This window comes from Rhipicephalus microplus, chromosome X (genome assembly GCF_043290135.1).
Source record: "Rhipicephalus microplus isolate Deutch F79 chromosome X, USDA_Rmic, whole genome shotgun sequence".
NCBI classification, from domain to species: domain Eukaryota; kingdom Metazoa; phylum Arthropoda; class Arachnida; order Ixodida; family Ixodidae; genus Rhipicephalus; species Rhipicephalus microplus.
In genome coordinates this window covers 138,599,446-138,621,543 of record NC_134710.1, presented here as the reverse complement: position 1 = coordinate 138,621,543, position 22,098 = coordinate 138,599,446, and the positions used below count along the sequence as shown (strand labels likewise).

At 39.7% G+C, this 22,098-nt stretch overlaps 1 protein-coding gene across 5 annotated transcripts in view; it reads left to right on the top strand.

The window, feature by feature from the left end:
• LOC119176544 (uncharacterized) overlaps positions 1–11,569 on the top strand; it is a 37,270-nt gene extending 25,701 nt beyond the window's left edge. For 4 of the 5 annotated variants that reach the window (XM_075877846.1, XM_037427886.2, XM_075877845.1 and 1 more), the window contains exons 3-4: positions 860–1,004; positions 6,252–11,569. In XM_075877846.1, coding sequence (XP_075733961.1) covers positions 860–1,004; positions 6,252–6,471 — 365 coding nt within the window. In that variant the 3' untranslated portion in view covers positions 6,472–11,569. The remainder of the gene's footprint in view (positions 1–859; positions 1,005–6,251) is intronic. The other variant, XM_075877847.1, reaches the window with a different exon arrangement.
• The last annotated feature ends 10,529 nt before the right edge of the window (positions 11,570–22,098 follow it).

Here is a 22,098-nt window from a genome sequence, read left to right as displayed (position 1 = left end):
TTGTTTTCTGCAGATTAATTTTAAGACCTACATTTCTGCTCTCCTTGTCTAATTCAGTAATCATAAATTGCAATTCGTCACCTGAGTTACTCAGCCATGCAATATCATCAGCGAAGCAGAGGTTACTAAGGTACTTTCCATTTACTCTTATCTCTAACTCTTCCCATTCTAAACCTCTGAAAGCCTCCTCTAAGTACACGGTAAATAGCATTGGGGAGATCCTAGTCCCTTGTTTTATACCTTTTTTTATTGGTAATCTGTCACTTTCTTTATGAAGCACTATAGTGAACTATGGTGCTTTTACCTGTGGGCAAAACATGTCCTCAATTTGGAATTTATACCAAACATGATGCTGACAGCGCCGGCAAAAACCCGTCAAAAAAGTCCAAACAATCACTATTGCAAAAAGAAAAAAAAAACATATGCATAGGTGTACGTTAATGAACCCCAGAGAGTCAAAATTTTCAGAACCCACTACAAAAGCATCTCTCATATTCATATCAGGTTTTATGACATAAATTAGTTGTCAAAGTACACCAGTTGGGCAAAGTCCCTAATATCTAGAGTCCCTGTTGCATAGTTATGATCGTTGCCTGTAAAACCCCAGAATATTTGTCTGTCTGTTTAATTGTCTGCTGTTGTCCCATTTCATGAAGTAACGTCGACCCACCCTATTCGTGCAAGATGCTGCATCAATTCCTTGTCACTCTTTCACTAAAACAAAGACAGTTTGGTGTGCCTAAGTTGATTGTGTGGCATATTCAAGCAATTCTAAATGATATGAACCAAATAGATTGCAAAAAAAACGTGCTTGAAAAGTCTATTGCATTCTTCTACATAAGGTTCCATTTTGTTTCAGCTGAGATCAGTGTCTCGGCTGCCTGCCATGATCTCGACTTCTTCCGGGCAAGGCAAGAGTGTTCCCACACGTTCGAGAACGAGTTCCGCCGGAGTTACGACGAATATCACAACGACCACGCTAGAAGTCGGGAGATTGTCTGTTGGTAAGGCACAGCCTTTTTTGCATCATTCACTCATTCGTCCTCATTGTGGTCGTCATTGTAAAAATGTAAAAAATTGCAGCCAGCATGAAGGTATCTTGCTGTTTTCTTTTACTGGATGGGAGAAATTGAAGTGGTATAAGTGGTATGTACAGTGCAATCTCGCTGGAGGCAGACTCATGTTGGAAAAACTTGTTTTTGCAACAAAAGAAGTATAGCCTTCATATGTAGGTCACATTTTTCTATACTGTATGCAGGGTGTTTCAAGAAGTGTGTCAGAAAAATGGTAAAAAAAAATAAGAGAAGTGCAATGTTTGCTTATCGACTTCACAATTATTTTTTCTGTGGTGGCAGACGTCTGCCTGGAGACATGTGCTGCCACTGTGCAGTAATCTAAAAACTTAAAATAATGAACTTTTTTATTAGTGTAGGTGGGCAGATGGGTAAAATATGAGGCACTTTTGCCAGTTTGAGCTTTCCAAAAAGCAGACACCGGTAACATTATCAGAGCAATGAAATCCTCCAATTTTCGGTGAAATCAAAACATGAAAGAGTGCTACTACCAAACTCTACTGAGACATCCAGAATAAATGGGCATCGTTAATTCTAAATGAACCATCGATTGACTTGAACGCGGTTGTACAGGCTGCGCTTGTGACAATAGCACATGTGGTGCACATATGTTAATGCATGTAAAAACTAGCACCACTGCAATCGTTGTAGTGAACAGTGATGTCATCCTGGTCATTTGCTAGTAGCACGCCTTCTCGCTTTGGTTTCAGTTTTTGTAGTGAATTTGGTCAAAATTTATTACATCGCAATACTTAATTCTTGCACAATTAAACTTTAGCAAATTTTAAAGCGGCAATGGGTGGTTTGCAGGAATGTTTTTGGTCCAACTGCATTAAACAAGTGAATTGAAAACAAGCTACTCATTGTAAAAAAGACACAAAAAATGAAATCTTCCTCCACCGCAAAAAAAGGCACAAGTGAAGTGGGGAGCAAGTACTAGGCGGACCAACTACTTTCTTTTTTTTATTTCTATCACATTGCACAATGCCCCCTCCTTACTTTTTCCTTCCTCCGTGACAAGCGCAGTAATCCTGGTGTTGCTTCAGGTAACAACAACGGTCATGCCTCCACATGGAACAATGAAATGCAACACAGAAAGGCAATAATGAAACAAGGATGTGAAATGACTCGTTAAAAATCAGACAGCCAAATCTGATCAGAAACAGCTGATTGCTGACAAGCCCACAATCTCTTGATCGAATTATCAGAAAATGGGGCACGTAAATACGCATGTGGTCGGCGGGCCTTCGAGGGCTTAGGCGTCAGTGGTGGGGAGTTCTAAGAAAGGCTACTTGCCTCCCTCAAGCCGCACCAGCCCTTGCTCTCACCCAAGCTAGATTCCATCTCGCCTTCCACGATGCAATGCAGGTTTGCACCTCCCAATACAAAATTCTGCTGACACATGTGGTCTGTACACTCACCAGCGCCGGGTTCTTCACATACGACGCCACTTTTGCCACTGAAACTTAGTTACAGCAAGCTTCGTTTGAGAGTTTCTGGCTATATTCTGACATAAATTTTGTGAGATTCTGCACAGGTAATACAGTGGAACCAGTATATATTGAACACACTAAATAAACAAAAAAGGGGGCATTAGTTTGATACATCGTGTAATACGATATTATATTTTAAAAAATTCATTGCATTTTTGGTACACAAGTTGGCTTCACGGTACTGCTTGACAGGGTAGTAGCCAGGAGATGGCACACCAAGCCTGTGCACCCCCTCCCCCCCTCCTCCGAAATTTTTTTTTTCGCCATGGCATAGAGAGGGAAAAATGACGATTTCTAGGGGTTCCATTTCAAGAAGGTGGAAAACAGTCAGGTTCTTCAGTTTTATGACAGCTGAGAAGCTAATGGTGAACCTGCGTGACTGGCACAGCAAGAAATCATAGCAGAGAGCACATGCTACTCACTCTGCACAGCTCCATAGCTCCTATTTACATCACTTTTTCTCCCAAATATATATGCGCGAACAGGGCTGTACCCAGGAATTCATTTCACGAGGAGTGATTATGTGAATCTGTGTACACACTTCTGAATTGCATGGAAAGTTGAAGCATGCAAAAGTTTTGGGTGGTATGTGTCAGAACCCCTTAAACTCCTCCCCCTGATTATGGTCCTGCACATGAAAATCCCTTTGCACGAGAAAAAGCCACCTTGTTGTAAAGAAAAAAGCATCTTGGGGCCTACCACATTGCGAGATGTCTGATATATTATAATGCTCAGACTATTTTTGTTCAATGTAACCATGAATTTTCCTACACGTTGACGTCAAACCTCTCATGATCAAAAATGATTTTATATAATGAATAATTCGATTTGCCCTTTAGTGTACATTTTTCAGGGACCTCTGGTAGCGAAATTTTGTTTGTGATTGTTTTGCTGCAATTTCTAGCTTTGTGTCTGGCAATCCCAAAATCGAATAGCATTTTTAATTGTGACCATTTTACTGCCACTTCAGAACTCCTCCATAAAATCTTGGCGCCCTAGTGCGGGGAGTGCCTTAGGTCAAAAGACGCTCCCAGGTAGTGTGGTAAATCCATTAAGGCCACAAGTGGGGACATACATATCTTGCAATGATGGCCATTTTTATACATATGCTTTAATTGTATTCTTACAAAAATAAAATTATGCATTTACATTTATGCTATTAATAATGATTATAACAATAATAATAAAAATGAGCATGAATATCAACACCTGGTCATCACTGAGTATCCATAAGTATATAAGCGACATCATTTGACGACATTTGACATCATTTTACTTTCTAACAGCAACTTGTGGCCAGGCACTAGCATTTTTGTAGATGCATCATTCAAGTTAAAGCATGCAATAGAAATGGTAGCACTTTTTGTACTAATGCATAAAGGTATATTGCCCATCGTGTGTACTGGCTAGAAGCACTTCCTTTATGTTCAGTATTCAGATTTCAGAGTTCTTTTTACGTAAAGTGCATTATTCTTGACTCTCAAAAAGTTCGAATGGGACATTGGTAAGATAAATCTCAAAGGAGACACTTGCATGGGTTGTCCCCCAAGCATGAACACAGGGGGTGGGAGGTGTCCCGACTCACCTGATCACCCGACCATTTATGCCACTGCTCCCAGGAGGCACCCACCGAGGATAATAGCCCTCTCCAGATGCCAATCATTATACTGTGTCCGTCCTGTAAATCTTCTGTGATGTCCACAATACTCGCTTCACTCATAGGATGTCACTCAGGGCCCCTATCTGTGAGACTTTGTCATTCAAGTGGCAATGTCGTGAGGTGCTGCCAGATCAAATGAGCACTCACACCTACCTTAAAACCAGATTTTAATAAATATCTTAAGCACAACATTCACCACTAATAAACTGTCACAATTGCCCATGTATGCACCAACAATCAAACAACACAGACATCTCAAGGTTTCAATTTTAGCGTAAAGAGTGCGTTAAGGATATGAACACCACTGTAAAGAATGGTTCACTCAGAAGAGAAAAAGACATGGTGTGCGAGAACCAAGTCTGCCCCATACCTTTACTCAGTCAGACCTGTCTAGTCATCGTTTACAGTGCAAGGTTATGGTCATACAGGTCTTCAATGATAATGTCGGCCAAGGACCACTTGCATCAGAGGAATTGGTCACTTCAATTTTTACCTTTGCAAGGATGGAGGCCAATGGCAGGCTGTTGTGGGAAGCACTTCATCGCTTCACATTCATTTTGGCTTCCACTGCCAAGCTTGCTTTTCTTTTTTTAGAACTAAACTAATTGAAAGTGTGAGGAAGGTCTTTGGTGAGACTGCACCCCCCTCTCTAATGGCAAATCCTGCGCATGCATATGGTCAACACAAAGTATGTTTTTAGGTGACCTGCCTGCAAATGTGCCGTACTTTGAATAGCAAGGGTCTGCACACACACTTTCCACTCCCTGCACTGCCAGCGTCATGATGGTTTGTGCTCACAGTTGTAGAGTGAACCATAAGCCCAATTAGCTTCATGCAATAGGGAAGCAAGGGCATAGGTAGAAAACTTTTTTCAGGGGAGGGGGGCCACCTTGCTGATCTGAAGTAGGGGTCAGGCACACAGATGTGGTGGTCTTAGCTTGTGCTGAATGTGCCATGGCAAAAAAAAAAAACATTTCTTTTTTTTGGGGGGAGGGGGGGAATATTTTATGTAGCTTGATGTGCCACCCATTGAATACGCTGCGTCTGATCCTTCACAACACATGTCACTGCTTTGCTGTCCAAGCAATAGTGCATATATTAAAAAATTATATTGTACATTTCTCCAAATAGTGTGTTTTCTTCTGGGTTTTCTTTTTTTTAGAAATGCATAAACAAGGTTTGACTAAATAGTGCAAGAATGAGTCGTTTATAGCTTGGCAGATGGCGTCCATTTACAATGGAGCAAGTCATTTTTATAAACTGCACACTTTTTCTCATTTATACAGTATATTTACAAAGAAAAATGTTATTTCCTGCTTGTCAAAAATACAAGCTTTAAAAAGAGGCTTGTTGCAAAAAAAATGGTTTATATAACTGTAAAGATACATCTGTATACTCACCCGGACAAACTGTTTGACACCGCTCTATGTTATATATACATTCCTGTAAATATGTCACGTGATCTGCTCATCTCCAACATTATACGACCATTCCTCAAGATGTGAGGACATAGAGTTTCACAAGAGTACTCTAGAGTGAAATCTGGCATTATTAGTATTGTGGGAGCTGCAAGACAGGACACTTCAGCCAGCAGGGGAATGACGGGTAGTGCATTGCTTTGCATAAGTTTCAATCTTTTGGCTTCGTATGGCCCGCAGCTGCTTTGATGCAAGATGAAGTTAGCAAAGGCTCAGCTGTCACATATCACCACCTTGACCCTTTTAGCCTCACGAATTCAAATTATCTCACAAGGTACATAATGAGCTCTTCTTTTGTCTGAAACCGAAGCCAAAACACAATGATAAACAAAGCCGCAAGTGTCCTCGAAAGCACAAGCAGGAAGACTACCCACGTACTCACTACCTATCATTCTCGTGGTGGCTGACCAATCGCAGTGTCAGAGTTCCCTCAAGTGATATTGTAGCTTTACATGAGGCAGCAGTCAGTGCCTTGATTATACAGCATGCATGCACAGCTTTATCACAATTTAAAAGCTTTATGTATGCCTATTTTCTTTCTTTTCAGTGCACTTATGAGGGCAAACGAGTGCATCAGGAGTCTTTATAAAAGGAGACAGTGTACGGACAGTGGCATTGAAATCTTGGCCCACTATTCCCGTAAGGCCAGCGCAAAGAGTTGCGAGAACTTTGACTATCGGCCATGTGGCGCGGGTGCCTGCACTATTAGTGCTTCGGCTTTGCTCCTGGCTGCCCTAGTGGCACTCGTCGTGAAGATGTCATCATGATTTGCCACTGTCTACAATCACTTTCACCAGGCACCATCACTGTTTGTACTGTAAAGTGCTTTCACACATTAATCATCTGAGAATATTGCTGCTACGAATTTCAGTTGAAGTAAAGGAACGAGCTGACGTGGCATGAAAACATATAGGAACATATATGTATCATACAGTGATTGTACAAGATGTGTTGAATTGATCGACTGATATGTGGAGTTTAATGTCCCAAAATCACCATATGATTATGAAAGACGCTGTAGTGGAGGGCTCCGGGAATTTCTATCGCCTAGGGATCTTTAACATGCACCCAAATCTGAACACACGGGCCTACGGCATTTTTGCCTCCATCAAAAATGCAGCCGCTGTAGCCGGGATTCGATCCCGCAACCTGCGGGTCAGCAGCTGAGGGAGTACCTTAGCCACTAGACCACAGCGGCGGGCAAGATGTGTTGAAAACAAAGTTAGCTGTGCGTAAAATATGTTCATTAGCCTGAGGCAGTTAGTCATGAGACTTGCAAAAAGTTATTGTGAGATTAAATAAACTCATGATCTCATACCTTCAGTTCTTGCCACAATACTACTAAATTTATTCTAATTAACCCATTAAGCCATCCAAAAACTATGAAGTGAATTTTATTGAGATATTTCTACATTTACCTAATTGCAATAGAAATTTATGTGCAAATTTTCATAGAAATTCATTATTGCTTTCAGAAGTTATGATACTGTACTTTAGAAAGTATGCTTGGCTGTCGACATAGCAACAGGAAAACTGGTCTGATGCAAGAATGGAGAGTACACTAGATCATTACCAAACGAATACCAAAGTTATCTTGGCCCATGTAATTTATTGAAACACCAGTGTTTTATGGAAAGTACAATGTTAGACTTTTAACAACACCATTTCGAGATAATATGGGAGACTTTCATTGCTTTCCAAGCTTTCTGTGAAAACGTCCGAATGGATAGAAAGAAAAAGCAAGCACAGTGGATACTGAAGATCTCTTGATACTTCTGTGGTGTACAAGGTCAGTGTCTTGCTATTATCCGACTAAAATATAATAGTCAATGCATAGAGGGTCTGCTGAAACCTCCACTGCAATAGTAGACACTGTTTTACACTTCAATCACCTGGGTAAATAGGGGCTGATATCCCCTTTTCTCATGAATAAAAATTCTGTGGTTATTTGCAGCTTTGTTAGAGAGCTTATCTCTTCAGTGTCATTGTTAAAGCTGCTAAAGAGGTTTCATAGTAGCGTTACATTTTTTTTTGTTGGGGGGGGGGGGGGGTTCAGTTTATGGCCAGCTGGTTACAGAGCATAGTGGCTACACTGTGTTGTTGTTTGTGAGCATAGCAACTATGCTTTTGCCTTTAGCATTTATAAAACAACTCTTGTTTCCTGGATCAAGACATAAACTATATTTCCCATGTTTCTTTCATTCCATGCTCTTTATCGTTGGTAGAGAGCATGCATTCGCACCGTTGTCATTCCCTTCCTCCTCCTAAGTTTCTATGTTAGGGTCATAAGTGACAATGAAAACATCAACCACCTCTGGCATATTTACAGCGACATCTGTCGCAGCCTCATGAGTCTCAGATAACCGAAAAATGGCATTCTTACACAGAAAATAACTGGCTCAATCTCTCAGGCAATGCACAATAGGTACGGGGGGGGGGGGGGGGGGGTCAAAAGTTTCCAGGCCACTATCTCAAGTATTCTCACGGGAGCATAGCCTGGGAACTTGGAAACTGTGGCCCCCCCTGTACATGTACGCTCCAACGAAGTTTTGTTGTACTATGCAAAGCACACTCACATTTGATTACACCTCAGAACAAAACTATCTCTATACGCATCTCTCGCTTTGCAGGAATTAATCTGTTCTTTCTGAAGCAGAAGCAGTTCATTGTTTCAGCATATAAATTGTAAAACCTCAAATCAATTTAGAAAGAGGAGTACTGACCACATGCACCTGAATGGCTCTCGTTTTCGTAATGTTTGGTGCCATTTTTGTGAGTGTAACAGAAAGCTTATCTATCAATGAGTCTAATCATAAAATGGCAACGTAGAAAACATCGTAAAACATTTGTAATCGAAATTTCTCTGTCTACAGCGAATATGAAGTCATATACTCACACGGTGCAAACAGTGCGCACGAGAGTGGGTCGTGTTTGACTGTGCTGGTTTACTGCCCATGCGTGCACTCCACGCACATGCGCCGCAGCTCTAAATGGTCCACAGATGGCCATGACAGCAATGCAGCTTCTCACCATGTAATTCCTTTTACGTCGTAAGCATGGCGGAATTGAGCCGGGCAGCATAATAATATGCATCGTCAAATTTTGAGGGCTGGCGTGCATGACAGCCTCAGGCTACGTAACTACGTACAAGAAGTGGTTGACTCCATATTTCATAATCCAGCTTCAATTCTCCTTCACTAGGTTGGGCCACCGGCAGGTTTTTATTACTTTCAAGTACGATTTAGCGTACTAAATCATACTCACAATGCAAAAAAATGCTGAAATATGTTCCTATATTTCATGGTATTTTCATTTTTTTAAAGATATAATTACAGCTTCTGGCCAGTTGTTGGTCCCTTTAACGACTCACAAAATATAAAAATAGAACCCAGTCAATATGCCAAGTTAGGATTATCCTGCTGCTACCTTTGGCATCTGAAATTTACATGAGCAGGATAAGAATATTCTGTCATGTATTTTCTATTCTCAAAAAAGGAAGTGTACTTTGTAAACTACACTGGGCCTTAATAGGTTAACAGAATATTTAAAGAAAAAGTGGTGCATTTTGAGAGTTATGTGCAATCTCTTGAGATAACTATGATATGTCACTATTATTAAGGCAGAAAGGTGCCGATGACTCTGATGTAAGTGTTCAAGTTGAAATTATACTGTCGCAATATGAATCAACGATGATGAAAACAAAATTGTGTGCATTTATTAAATAAGCCTTAGATTGTCACATTTTAATCCGAGTCACAATTCAATCCGAGTGCACTGTACATAGATGGACAGCTTATTTTATGCAGCAAAGTCATGTAGTCCTTCATTGAAGACATAGTCAATGCTAGGAGTAACAGCAGAGTAGTGTTTGCATATGCCTTACATTACATCCACAGCATTGCATGTGGATTTCACACTCTAAGCCTGAATAATTAACCTTTTTATCAGTTCATGAAAAGCCATCATACTATGAAAGCACATGAAACTCATCAAGGCATCAGAATAATTGTTTTAAAAATTGTATTAAAAACGAATGAAATTACTCCAGCTTATCGTAAACTGTGCATGACTACAGTATAAAATTGTGTGGCTTCAGATTATTTTGTGGAGACCTAAGGAGAAGTGAAACAAAGTAGTATTCATCTGCTGTTATGTGTAATATGTAGCCAAAATGTGTGCAGATTTCTGGTAGCAAAACCAGCCATCCTTCATTATGATTAAGTTTATTGTGACTTTTCCATGCATAAATGTAATATTTTCTGCTTCTCAGTAATCGCTCACAGATTATCTTTACTGAAGTATATAAGAATTCATCTGTTTGTGAGTACCATAGGTCAATAGCATTACATTCAGTTTTCTATTATAAGTAGGTGATACGAGACTTACAAAAACACAACTGATATGAATTTAAATCTTTAATAAAACACTGAGAAACAAATAACAAAAGAAAACAGATTACCACAGTTCATATAAGCAATCACTGCAAGGGTTTTTTTAGCACTATAGTTGAACAGACAGAAACACTTTGTCAAAACATAATGTGTACTAACAAAAGCATCACAGCATAAGCATTAGTCATGGGTCAACAACACGCAATCATCATTTTCTTCGCTATTACATTGCATGATGGAGTCATCTACCAGAGATCTCAAAACATACTTGTCTAGTGTAAAGTGATTTCCTGGTATTCTCATTAAATTCTTGATCTTGTGACTTTACTTATATTCCTTGTCACCTTTAATAGAGGCTGTAGCTGTATCACATCCTATTGAATTACAGTTTCTTCAAGGGGAGATGCAATTAAAAAAAAAGTTGCATTAAGCTGTAGCCTAGGGCAATAAAAGTTTTGCTGTCTATATAGACTTTTATGCTGATTTCAAATATGTAATTATCTTTATGGTAAGTTGGAGAGTTTTAGTTTTACACCACGGCAATGTATAGCATATAGTTGGTTTTGGACAAACTTTTTATGCCACTAAGCATTTATGGCTCTCAGCTATTGATGGCTCATATTTCTCTACATTGGCTCTAGAATGCAAATAACTCTCAAGGCAGTGCATATAACACATATTAATGGACAAGAAAAATTATTATGTGATAATTCTTAGATTTCTCAACCCCCACTAATTATTCAATTCAGGTTTTCAACATTTATAGAGTCGATATCAAGTTAATAAATATATGGGCAAAATTTTATCCTGACCTGGCTATCAAAAATACCAAAAATATGATGCTTAACTCAAAAATTTGCCCAAAAATGGATCTTGAGAAAAAAGCATTTCAAAGGTATAAGTGAAAGCTCATCTATGTAGAAAAGATCATTTCTTTCCTCAGCAGAGCTTGGCAATCATTGTTATTTCGAGCATGTGGCTTTAAAAAACAGCTCATGCGGAATGCAATGGCAAGCAACCAGGTGACAATTTCTAGGGGACTTTAGACAATAAGCTCCTTTTAATTTTTAGTAACCACTTTGTGCTCTTGAAAATCAGTTTTAACCTGCTTTGAATTTAATTGTAATCTTCAATTTTTTGTCATGAAAGTAGAGAGACTACATTCGTCAAAGCAAACAGAAACAAAAAATATGTAATTTTAGAAAAAAGTCGTGTTTTTCTACTTGCATCTCCCCTTAAGCTTCAGGATAGTTCAACAAGAATGTTCTATTCAAAATATTCCAAAATACAGGCCTCAGAAAATGTTAGTAGCAATGCTTGGTGCTTTCATATTGTATGATACTTGCTCTGTTTGCTCTAATACACAATAGGGGTCTTGAAACCACCATTACCTAATAAAATGTGCAAGTTAAAACAAATGACAGCTATGAATTTTATGCTCCTAATGGAATAAAGGAAGAATATGCCATCTTCACGTTTTGTGTTTACCATAATTAACCAATGAGACAATGGAATGATTTCAAGAAAACAAGGCTACATAGTCAAAACTGCCACAGTTCAACCTTAACCTCATGCCTTAATTTCTAACCATGCATGCAATCTTTTGAGCTTATCACAGGATTCCGTCCATCTTTCACAATCACATACTTGTAATGTTACGGCAGACTGTCCTTTTCAGAAATAGATTAGTACAGTGACGCTTCCTTAAGGCGAACGAGGGCCTTAAAAATCTTTTTCATATATTATCCTACTGTCATGAAAATTACCATACATGTGTACCATTGAATGGAGATTTCAAATGTGCTAACAGATTTCAAATATCTCACTAGATGTTTCCTCTAAAATGTTCACCCTACAGGATAAAGCAAACTATATGTCAAAATGGCTATTTCTTTGATCAGAAATAATTTTTAAGCTTGGAAGGTAAAAATGAGCTTCCAGTAATTAACTGCTATTCTACATATAATTACAATTCTATCAAGGTTGAGAGAAAAAGAAAAGCTTTAGCCTGTAGTTAAAGTGCTGTGAAAAAGAACGGTACCAAGTTAACTTGGATATCTTCACAGAAACTGGCTCAAAACTTCCGTAAGGCACATTAACTTCAGAAAAGTAACAATGCTGAGAAAATTATGTTCTCAGTTTTAAGAACATTTGTAATTTCATATAATTAGCTTTTAACAAGTAGAAATGGTATTTTTCATGATATAAAGTTTTTTCAAAACATTTTTTTGACTATAAATACCTCAAATTGCAATTTTCGAAAGTCAGCCCTTTTTACGATTTTGTGCTCGTCCCCCCTTAATTATCAAAGTGTGCGTGGATGTTTACAAGTTTTTCTAATGCTTATTTGACATCATAATACACATAATATGCTTGAAGGGAAAGCGTTGTTAATAGTACATTCACAAAGAGATATGATAAGACTTTTACTAACCATAAACAGCACTTGTTTATGTTTACACAATCTTCCCAGAAAAATAATCAATAAAAACTAGTAAAAAGACAGTGGGTCTAACCATCGAGGTTAATTCTGGGCACAATTATACAGCATCAGAAACATAGCTATACCACTTGTTTATTCAGTTATTTAGTCTGAGCAGCTTTTTATAGCTCTCCTATGTCATCTACCATATTTCTAAACCGAGATTTTGTAGAGATTCTTTCTGCTTTTTTCTATACCATTGTTGTGATCTCCAGTTCACAGTCAGCTGATTCCTTTGGTGACCCATGCAGCATAACGTTCTGGCTACTTACAGGACTTGAAAAAAAAAAATAAACCTTGAGTAAACAGTGTAATATGTTGGCTGCTGCTTCACATAATTCGACAGGACAGGTTGAGTTGTGAAAAATTTTTTAAATATGCTTTGAACTAAAAATGCTATATGTAGAAAATTGTACTTCGCCCATTCTGGCAAGCCCCTTCATTGACTTAGGGTGGAATGTTGAAGCAGAAGGGGGTCTTATTTTTCAACAAAGTCCATAGGAATAACCTTACTCTTTATTGCACGTTATACGACTCAAATACAAGAAAGTTTGCAACCAACAAAGGCTTGTAAAATTGTTTTAGCTGCTTTCGATGGGATGGCAAGCATCAATTAAAACAACTTCATCAAGGCCTGTGTATGATTTCATAACCACTTCTGTGTTAAAGCTGACATTATATTGATGAATTTGCTGAATAACCATATACGGAACACGTTTTTACTAGGCAGAGAATGAAAGAATGAAGAATGCTAATTATCAATATTGAGATGTGTCTTTCTATAGATATTTGCATACCGCCTCCTGTCTGCATCACTCTCCTCACTGGATCCCCTTTTGAACCTACTATGATGACTTCAGGTGAAGAAACTTGCATATTTGCAGAATGTACACAGACTAAGCACACAGATTCTTCACACAGATAACCACCGATGAGAAGTGCATCTAATATGCCTTCTCTGTGCCATATTTGCTCAACATATTGTAAACGTGAAAGTTAAAAGCTAACTCACCCAAGATATTGTATTGTGACGACACTTGTCCCATCCCATAATTGCCACAATAGCTGTCTCTACGACCTCTCACAATTATTCCACCAATGGTCTAATTGATTGATTGAATGGTATCCTTACAGATATGCTATCTATATATTTCAGGAGTGCCACTAGTGGGATGGAAATGTCCCTTATATTACTTTTTACTACAATTTAGCTCATCACGACATTGTTGGATTTTTCCTCATTTAGCGGCTGAGCTGTTTAAGCCGAGCATTGCTCCATGACCTACGAACACGGACGATCATCGTCATGAACTGGCATGCACTCTCTTGGTCCCCTTCTTCACTTTCTGCTTTGCACCCAGAACACATGCAGTGACTTGACCAATATGATATGCAATAACCATGCGTGTCGGCAGGGGGGTGCAAAAGGGGAACTTGCCCACCTCAAGCCACATCAGCAAATACCCTCCCCCACCTGCAAAGCAACACTGGTTTGCATCCCCCAAGAGAAGATCCTGCCGAGGACCATGGCACTAACTCTGGTGGGTGAGAAAAGAATTGCAGAGATAGAGTGAGAAACAGAGTTTTTGGCAAGGCAGGATTTGAAACCACATACCCAAAATTAGAAGGCAAGCATACAAAACACTCGGCTATTTAAGCATGCTAGCAGAGCATAGCACAGTTTTGCATGTATTATAACAAGGGGTTGCGAAAGAGAAGTGAGAGAACAAAAAGGGCAAAGAAGAGAGTAGAGCATAGCATAAAAAGGATGAGAAAGAAAGGAAAGAAAAAGGCAGAACGAAACAGAGAATTGAAGAGAGAGAAAAAAATATAAAGAAAGAGCAAGCAAAAATACAGAGAAAGAGAAAAAACAGGAAGGCTGAAAAAAAAAGAAAGATAGAAGGAAAAAAAGAAATACAGAAAGAAAGTTAGAAGGAAAGAAGGGAAAAAATAAGCAAATAAAGCCACCCATCTCCACACTTCCTTCACGCTTGGCAGCACTAGTGCGAAGCTGCCTTTGTTTTTTATTTTTTTATTATACAGGCATGAATTAGTTAAAGGACCCCTGACGGGAAAGTTTTGTTTGCGAGTTTTTTACCGTAACTTGTAGCTTTGCGCCTGGTAATCGTGAAATCATATCGTAAATGTTCTAACGTACCGTATAATTTTTGCGAGTGGCATTCATTCAGAGCGATCTTGCCACAGTTCAAAACGCCTGCTTAAATGCCGTAAGAAACTAGCACCTCACAGGAGAGCAGTGCCTGAAACAGTGTGCTCAAGCTTTTTGGTGAAGCTGAAACGTGCTGTTTTGAAACAGGGGGACCACTGTGCGGTGAAGAATGAAAGGATGTGGATGCTTTGAGCGTGTACCCTCAGAAAAAAGAAAAGCGTTCCTAGTATAGACGGCCAAAACCACTTTGAAAGCAGCCTGACAACAGAGCGAGGCGGGTGACGAACAATAGTCCTTGCTGGGTGCCAGTCGGGGTATTGTGCACGTCTTGTAAATGTTGATCTTCGCAACATCACAAGGGACTGCTGGTCTACGTGCAAGCACAGAAATGTTGATTGTGCCTGAATACTAGGAAGAGCACACACCCTTACTTTAAAACCAAATTAACATATCTTGCACTCAGATTGTACTGCGACGTGGCACACCGCCGGTTGTCATTACAGACAAAGGAACAGCATTTACTGCCTGTTTGATGCAGTCTGTTATCAAGCTCACCCACACCGACCATAGAAGGACTACAGCATACCATCCGCAAACAAATGTATTAACCGAAAGACTCAATATATAACTCTCGCTGACATGATCTCGATGTATGTGGACGTTGAGCACCAGACATGGGACAGTATTTTGCCTTATGCTACATTTGCGTACAATATCGCAGTACAAGAAACGACACACTTCACGCCGTTTCAACTTGTTTATGTTCGGATGGTCACAACGACCTTAGACGCAATGTTACTTGCCAACGATTCAAATGAGAGTGACCCACACATCAGCGACTACATAGAAAGGGCAGAAGAGGCATGGCAATTGGCAAGACATTGTATCATTTTGCAACAAGGCTCTGACGCAAGTCGCTATAATCTGAAGCGGTGAGACGTACAGTACAACGCCAGAGACAAAGTGTGGGTGTTGACGCCTTTACGCGCACCTGGCCTATCGGAAAAACTGATGCGGCGCTATTTCGGCCCTTACAAAGTACTTCGCCGGTTAGGCACGCTAAACTACGAAGTAATTCCTGAAGGGCAAGTGTGCTCAACCCGACGCAGGAATCGCCCAGGAGCCGTACATGTAGTACGAATGAAACCGTACTACGAAAGGCACTGAACGAGACACCTGATAAATGTTCTCAAGCATCAGATAAATACTCCTTTACAAAACTGTTCGTCGTCAGCGAACGCATCGGGAGGGGGACTAATGCCGTATGTTGTTAGGCACCTACCGAAGTCTTGCGCCGCTTCCTGCTTTTACGAATTCTGCCACACCAACTGACAAGCCAAACGCGCCAAGCTAAACGCGCCATGCAACGCTGGCTGCTTGGGTCACCACACCACGCACTGAAAAAAGAAGGCTGGTGATTTTTCGAAGGAGCGACACGATCGAGGTGAGACGAGAAGGAAGTTGACGAGGTTTTCACTAGGAAGCTTAGGACAACCTTGGTGTATTTAGTTGACGGGCACAAGTTCGCCATTAATAAATAGCTGTTTTAGCATATATATATATATATATATATATATATATATATATGTAAATATATATATATATATATATATATATATATATATATATATATATATATATATATATATATATATATATATGGTGAAATGAAAAACACTAGTTTTACTAACGTTTCGGCAGGTGGGCCTGCCTCACCTGCCGAAACGTTAGTAAAACTAGTGTTTTTCGCACGTTTGTCAACCTCTTTTTCACTGCATTTTCCACTGGATACATTGAATTTCACCCCACCTTATATATATATATATATATATATATATATATATATATATATATATATATATATATATATATATATATATATATATATATATATATATATATATATATATATATATATATATATATATATATATATATATATATATATATATATATATATATATATATATATATATATATATATATACACATACAGTTATTCGCGCATGCTTTTGCATGGCGAATAACAAAGAAGTAGGTCTTCCTACTTCTCTGTCTTCGTATTTTGCGCTGTTTACCTTAAAAACAAATCGTTACCGACTTGCCCAATTTTCAATACTATAATTAATGGATACCTTGTGCATTGCTCAAGGGTATTTAAATCAAGCAAAAAGGTGCTCTTGGATAAAGTTTTCGTTTTGAGTAGCACGTTTCAAGCTTGATGAAAACTGCTCTACATGTTGAAAGCTCGCAACCTATCTTCACATTTCTTAGTACCTAATTCTTTTTTCCGGTCAGTTTTCCTGCATCCAAAAATTCGAAGCAAGTTGGAGCATACTGTTCAACATGTGTTTTCTAATTAAGATTATGGGAAGACTGGAAGCCAACAAACTGCAATAACATATGTATTAAAGGCACTTCTGGCTGAAATGTTTCAACCTGATTGGGCTGCGACCCGCAAGTTGTCTGGCTGGGCTTGCCGCATTTTTAAAACGCCTGCAAAACCCAGTGATACACATTATTGTGCTTGTTGATTTCACTGGAGTAATGTATAAATAGAAAGAGGTTGCACCGTTATTTCTTCATTGAAATTCAACTGACGACTCCCTACATTTTGTTGTCGGTTGCTTGCGTCAATTAAAAGGATAACTTGCTACTCATACTAGCTTAACTAACGTTGTTTGGGCAATACCTAGCCACATGTCTTTTTTTTTTACATTTGTGCCTTTTATTTTGTTATTTGTAGTGCAGCGAGTAAAACGAGGCACTTAGTCTCAATTGTGCAGTGCTTCTTTAAGCTTCAGAGAGAGCGATCATAACTAAGGCTCTAGGTACTCTTACCGTTATATATTCAATTTGGAAGCTTTGTTGAAGATGTGATGGTTTCATCACCTACACAGCACGCGCTCTTTTAAAAAAAAACGCTTCGTGTTTTTTAAGGGAATATAAAACAACTTCAGAACAAAAAAATTCTACTGCATAGAAATTGCAGACTGAACCAAAAGAGCGGGGCTTTATCCTCAAGCTATATTAAAGATCAAAAGTCAAAAACTGATGTCTGAGGAAGGGATGGGGGTGTCATTCTCTGTAGTCTTCCCTCTGGCATCGAGCAACTTCTCCGATGGGCACGAAAATGCCACAAAGGCACACATTTATCAGAGCTGCGGGCGTTCGCGTTAACACAGGACTTTCTCTTCTCCGTCAGCTTATGAGTAGGTGCGCTCAAAGTTTAATGTCGAGCACATGTCGGCAGGGGACACTATAGGAGAACTGCATACAAGGAAATGCTGGATTCACAGCTGAGTCACTGTATCCAAAAAGCTCCATACTAAGCTGTTGTGTTGCGGAGATATTGAAAGCAACCCCGGTCCCGATGAATGGCAAAAAGAAGTGCTAACGATGTTAAAAGAACTAAAGGCTGAGACGGGTAGGCTAGCCCAGGGCCAAGTGGATATCTCGGCTAATGTCGCGACGGCGCAGAAGTCTTTCGAAGAAGGGTTTGTCGCAATGAATACGCGGATATTGAAAATCGAGGCCCAATGTGACAAAATTGATGACGTAAAAGAGCGGCTCATTCTAGCAGAAGAGGCCGTGAAAACCTTCGAACAAACAAGCACTGTCATGAGTTCACGCCTTGACGTCATTGAAGACAGGGCGCGTCGTGATAACCTAATCTTTCATGGTATCCCGGACGCTAAGGAATCGTGGATACAAACTGAGGAAAAAATTGTAAGCCTTCTGATGCAACATGTCGACCCGAACATAACTGATGATGTAATTGAGCGTGCGCATAGGTTAGGTGGCAGCTACCAAGAAAACAGGTGTAGACCTGTCATTGTCAAGTTTAGTCGTTTTAAGCTTCGGCAACAAGTTCTTTTTAAGCGAGCAACGTTTAAAGGTATTAATGTTTCCGTCACAGAAGACTTTTCAATAGCCACACGAGTTGCACGGAAAAAACTATTTGAGTTTGCAAACTCATTGCCACAGTCACCAGCTTTCTCAGTTCGCCATGACAAGTTGTATGTAGGTAACACTTGCTACACTTATGACCGTGCTACTGATAGTATACTAAAGAAGGCAACTAGTAAGATTACAACTCCCGTTCCAAACGACAGTGTCACCCAAGACAAGCCTTCGGGTAGTCGCAATGGACCCGCCTTTAGTACTCGTAACCGCAAAATGAATGCGAATTCTACTCACTTCAGTCGTCCTCACAAGTAACAATTAGCCGGAGGTAGGAATGATGACGTGACTGCTCTTTTCAATGTCCCTGTTCTTTTTTCCAACATAAGGAGCATTATGAAACACAGGATTCAGCTTAATTCTATTATTTCCTCAATGGAGGCAAAATTAGTAATATTAACCGAGACATGGCTCAACTCAACGGTGGAAAATACAGAAATTTTCCAGACTGACGTCACATATGATGTGTATCGGTGCGATAGAGAAGATAGACAGGGTGGTGGTGTATTGATAGCCGTATCGCAAACAATTTCCTCTTTTCAAGTAGAAGTTGTGTCCTCTCTGGAAACAGTCTGGGTTGGTATTTCAAGTAAGCACACAAAGATTATATTAGGCGTATGCTATCGTCCCCCAAACTATACATCGTCATTCGTCGATCAATTGCATGACGTTCTCAGCTATGTCGTCACTCGGTATCCTTCGTCACCAATTTTTCTTTTTGGTGACATGAATTTTCCTAACATTACCTGGCACGCTGGTGTTCCTCTACTCGACCCCTTTTCAACACAATCCCAACAGTTCCTAGATTTTTGTAGTTGTTTCAACTTTACCCAGGTTGTAACGAAACCAACAAGGGTAACTAATGAATCGTCTAATACATTAGACCTAGTTTTGTCAACTCATCCAGACTTCATATCCCCAATTATCTATCTTCCTGGTCTGAGCGACCATTTGGTGTTACATTTCGACATCACCATGTCTTTTTCACGTGGAACTGAAAAAGACAAGTACATCCGGGACTACCGCAATGCAGATTTTGACGCCATTAACCAAGATATGTGCGCGTACTTAGACACATTTTGTTGCAATTTTGAAGAGAGAAGTGTACAAGAGAACTGGGACCTTTTCAAAAACTTAGTTACTAATGTCACCAATGCGCACATTCCCCTTCGACGCATACGGAACAACACAAAAAGACCGTGGTATAACACGCATCTAAAACGTTTGTCTAATAGAAAAAAGCGCTATTTCCGCACAGCCAAGTTGCAAAATACTAGTGACTGCTGGGTAGCGTATCAAAATGCTGAGGCAGAATACGTGGAAGCTGTGCGTGCTGCTAAGAATCGTTTCCAAACGCATACGTTGCCTGAATTGTTATCAAGGAACCCCCGGCAATTTTGGAACGTTATCAATTCTAGCCAAAATGCGGATTTATCAATTAACGATGACTCTGGTGAGCCGCTACCACCATCTGAATGTGCCGCGTTATTTAACAATATTTTTTCAGCCAATTTCTCGGGAAATACTGCTGCGCCTGTTGACGCAGCAGTTGACGCAGTTGTGTGCCGTGACTACCGCTCAATGTTTCCTATCATTTTTGATTCTGCAGGAATTTTGAAGTTAATTGACACCTTAAAAACATCCTCATCATGTGGGACTGACGGTATCAACTCAAAATTTCTCAAACAAACAAGCGCATATTCGTCTCTCTTCTTGTGTAAGATTTTCCAGCAGTCACTTGACCAAGCAACTTTGCCGCTGGACTGGAAGGTCGGTAAGGTTGTGCCGATACACAAGTCTGGTGATAAACACTCCGCTCTTAACTATCGGCCCATTTCACTAACAAGCATTCCGTGTAAACTAATGGAACATGTACTGCATTCACATATTGCGAAACTTTTAGAATCGAATTCATTTTTTACATCGGCCCAACACGGTTTTAGGCGTACGTTTTCCTGTGAAACCCAGTTGCTTCTTTTCACTCATCACCTGCATACCATTCTTGATAAACAATCTCTAATTGACTGCATTTTCCTGGATTTTGCAAAAGCATTTGAAAAAGTCAATCACGCTTTACTAATGCATAAGCTCTCCTCTCTCAACCTTGACTCGAATGTACTGGCATGGCTCAACTACTTTCTAACAAACCGTCTTCAGTACGTCACTGTTAACGGTCATGACTCGCCGGAAATAAGTGTAACATCGGGTGTCCCGCAAGGCTCAGTTCTGGGACCTCTGCTGTTTTTAATATATATTAATGATCTCCCTGACTGCGTTTCTTCATCCGTTCATTTATATGCCGATGACTGTGTGCTTTACAGGGAAATACGTACCGATGATGATAGGAACATCTTGCAGACAGACTTAAATAACATTAGGAATTGGTGCGATAAATGGCTTATGAAATTAAATCCCAAAAAATGCAAGCTAATGACAGTCTCCCGCCAGCCTAATAACTCCTCAACATACAAACTGGGTGATGTTTATCTTGACCAAGTGTCGTCATACCGGTACTTAGGCGTCACCATTTCTTTCAATCTAACATGGAATGCCCATATTAACGTCATCACGAACAATGCTAACCGTACATTGGGATACATACGTCGAAATTTCAGCAACGCCCCACTTTCCTTGAAGATGCTTCTTTATAAAACCCTCGTGCGCTCGAAATTGGAGTACGCTGCTGCAATCTGGAACCCTCACCACGAAAACTTGATTAGGCACCTTGAGCTAATTCAAAATAACGCTGCACGTTTTATTCTATCGGATTATCACCGTACATCAAGCGTAACAGCAATGAAGCACCACTTGTCACTGCCACCTCTATCACTGCGTCGCAAGTACTTCCGCCTTTGCCTTTTCCATAAGACCTACCATCATCCATCACTGCGTAATGAGCTCATTACGCCTCCCACATATCACTCCTCTCGGATCGACCATGAACACAAGGTTAAAGGTACTTTCTGCTACACAAACACATTTTCTTGCTCCTTCATACCGGTCACATCAAACGATTGGAATCGGCTACCAGGTGACATCGTTTCCATCGCTGATCACTCCCTCTTTCGTCATTCTTTATCAGCTCACCTATTTCGCGATAGCTCTCCTTAGTCATCCGATCTATTCCCCTCCTTACGAAGTTCTGTCTCCACGTGTCAAGATGCCAGCGTTTTCCAGTGGATTCTTGATTTTTTGTGTGTGCGTGTCATTTCCCTTACTTTTACACTTTTTTGCTAGTACTGTATAATTTTACTACATTCACTATTTGCTCATTGTGATTTCCTTATTTTACGTTTCACTTTTGTTGCGCCTCATTGAGTAGAGGTTTTTTTTTTTTTTTTTTTTAGTTTTGTTCATGTATAAAATAGCACGTATATTTTTCATGTTG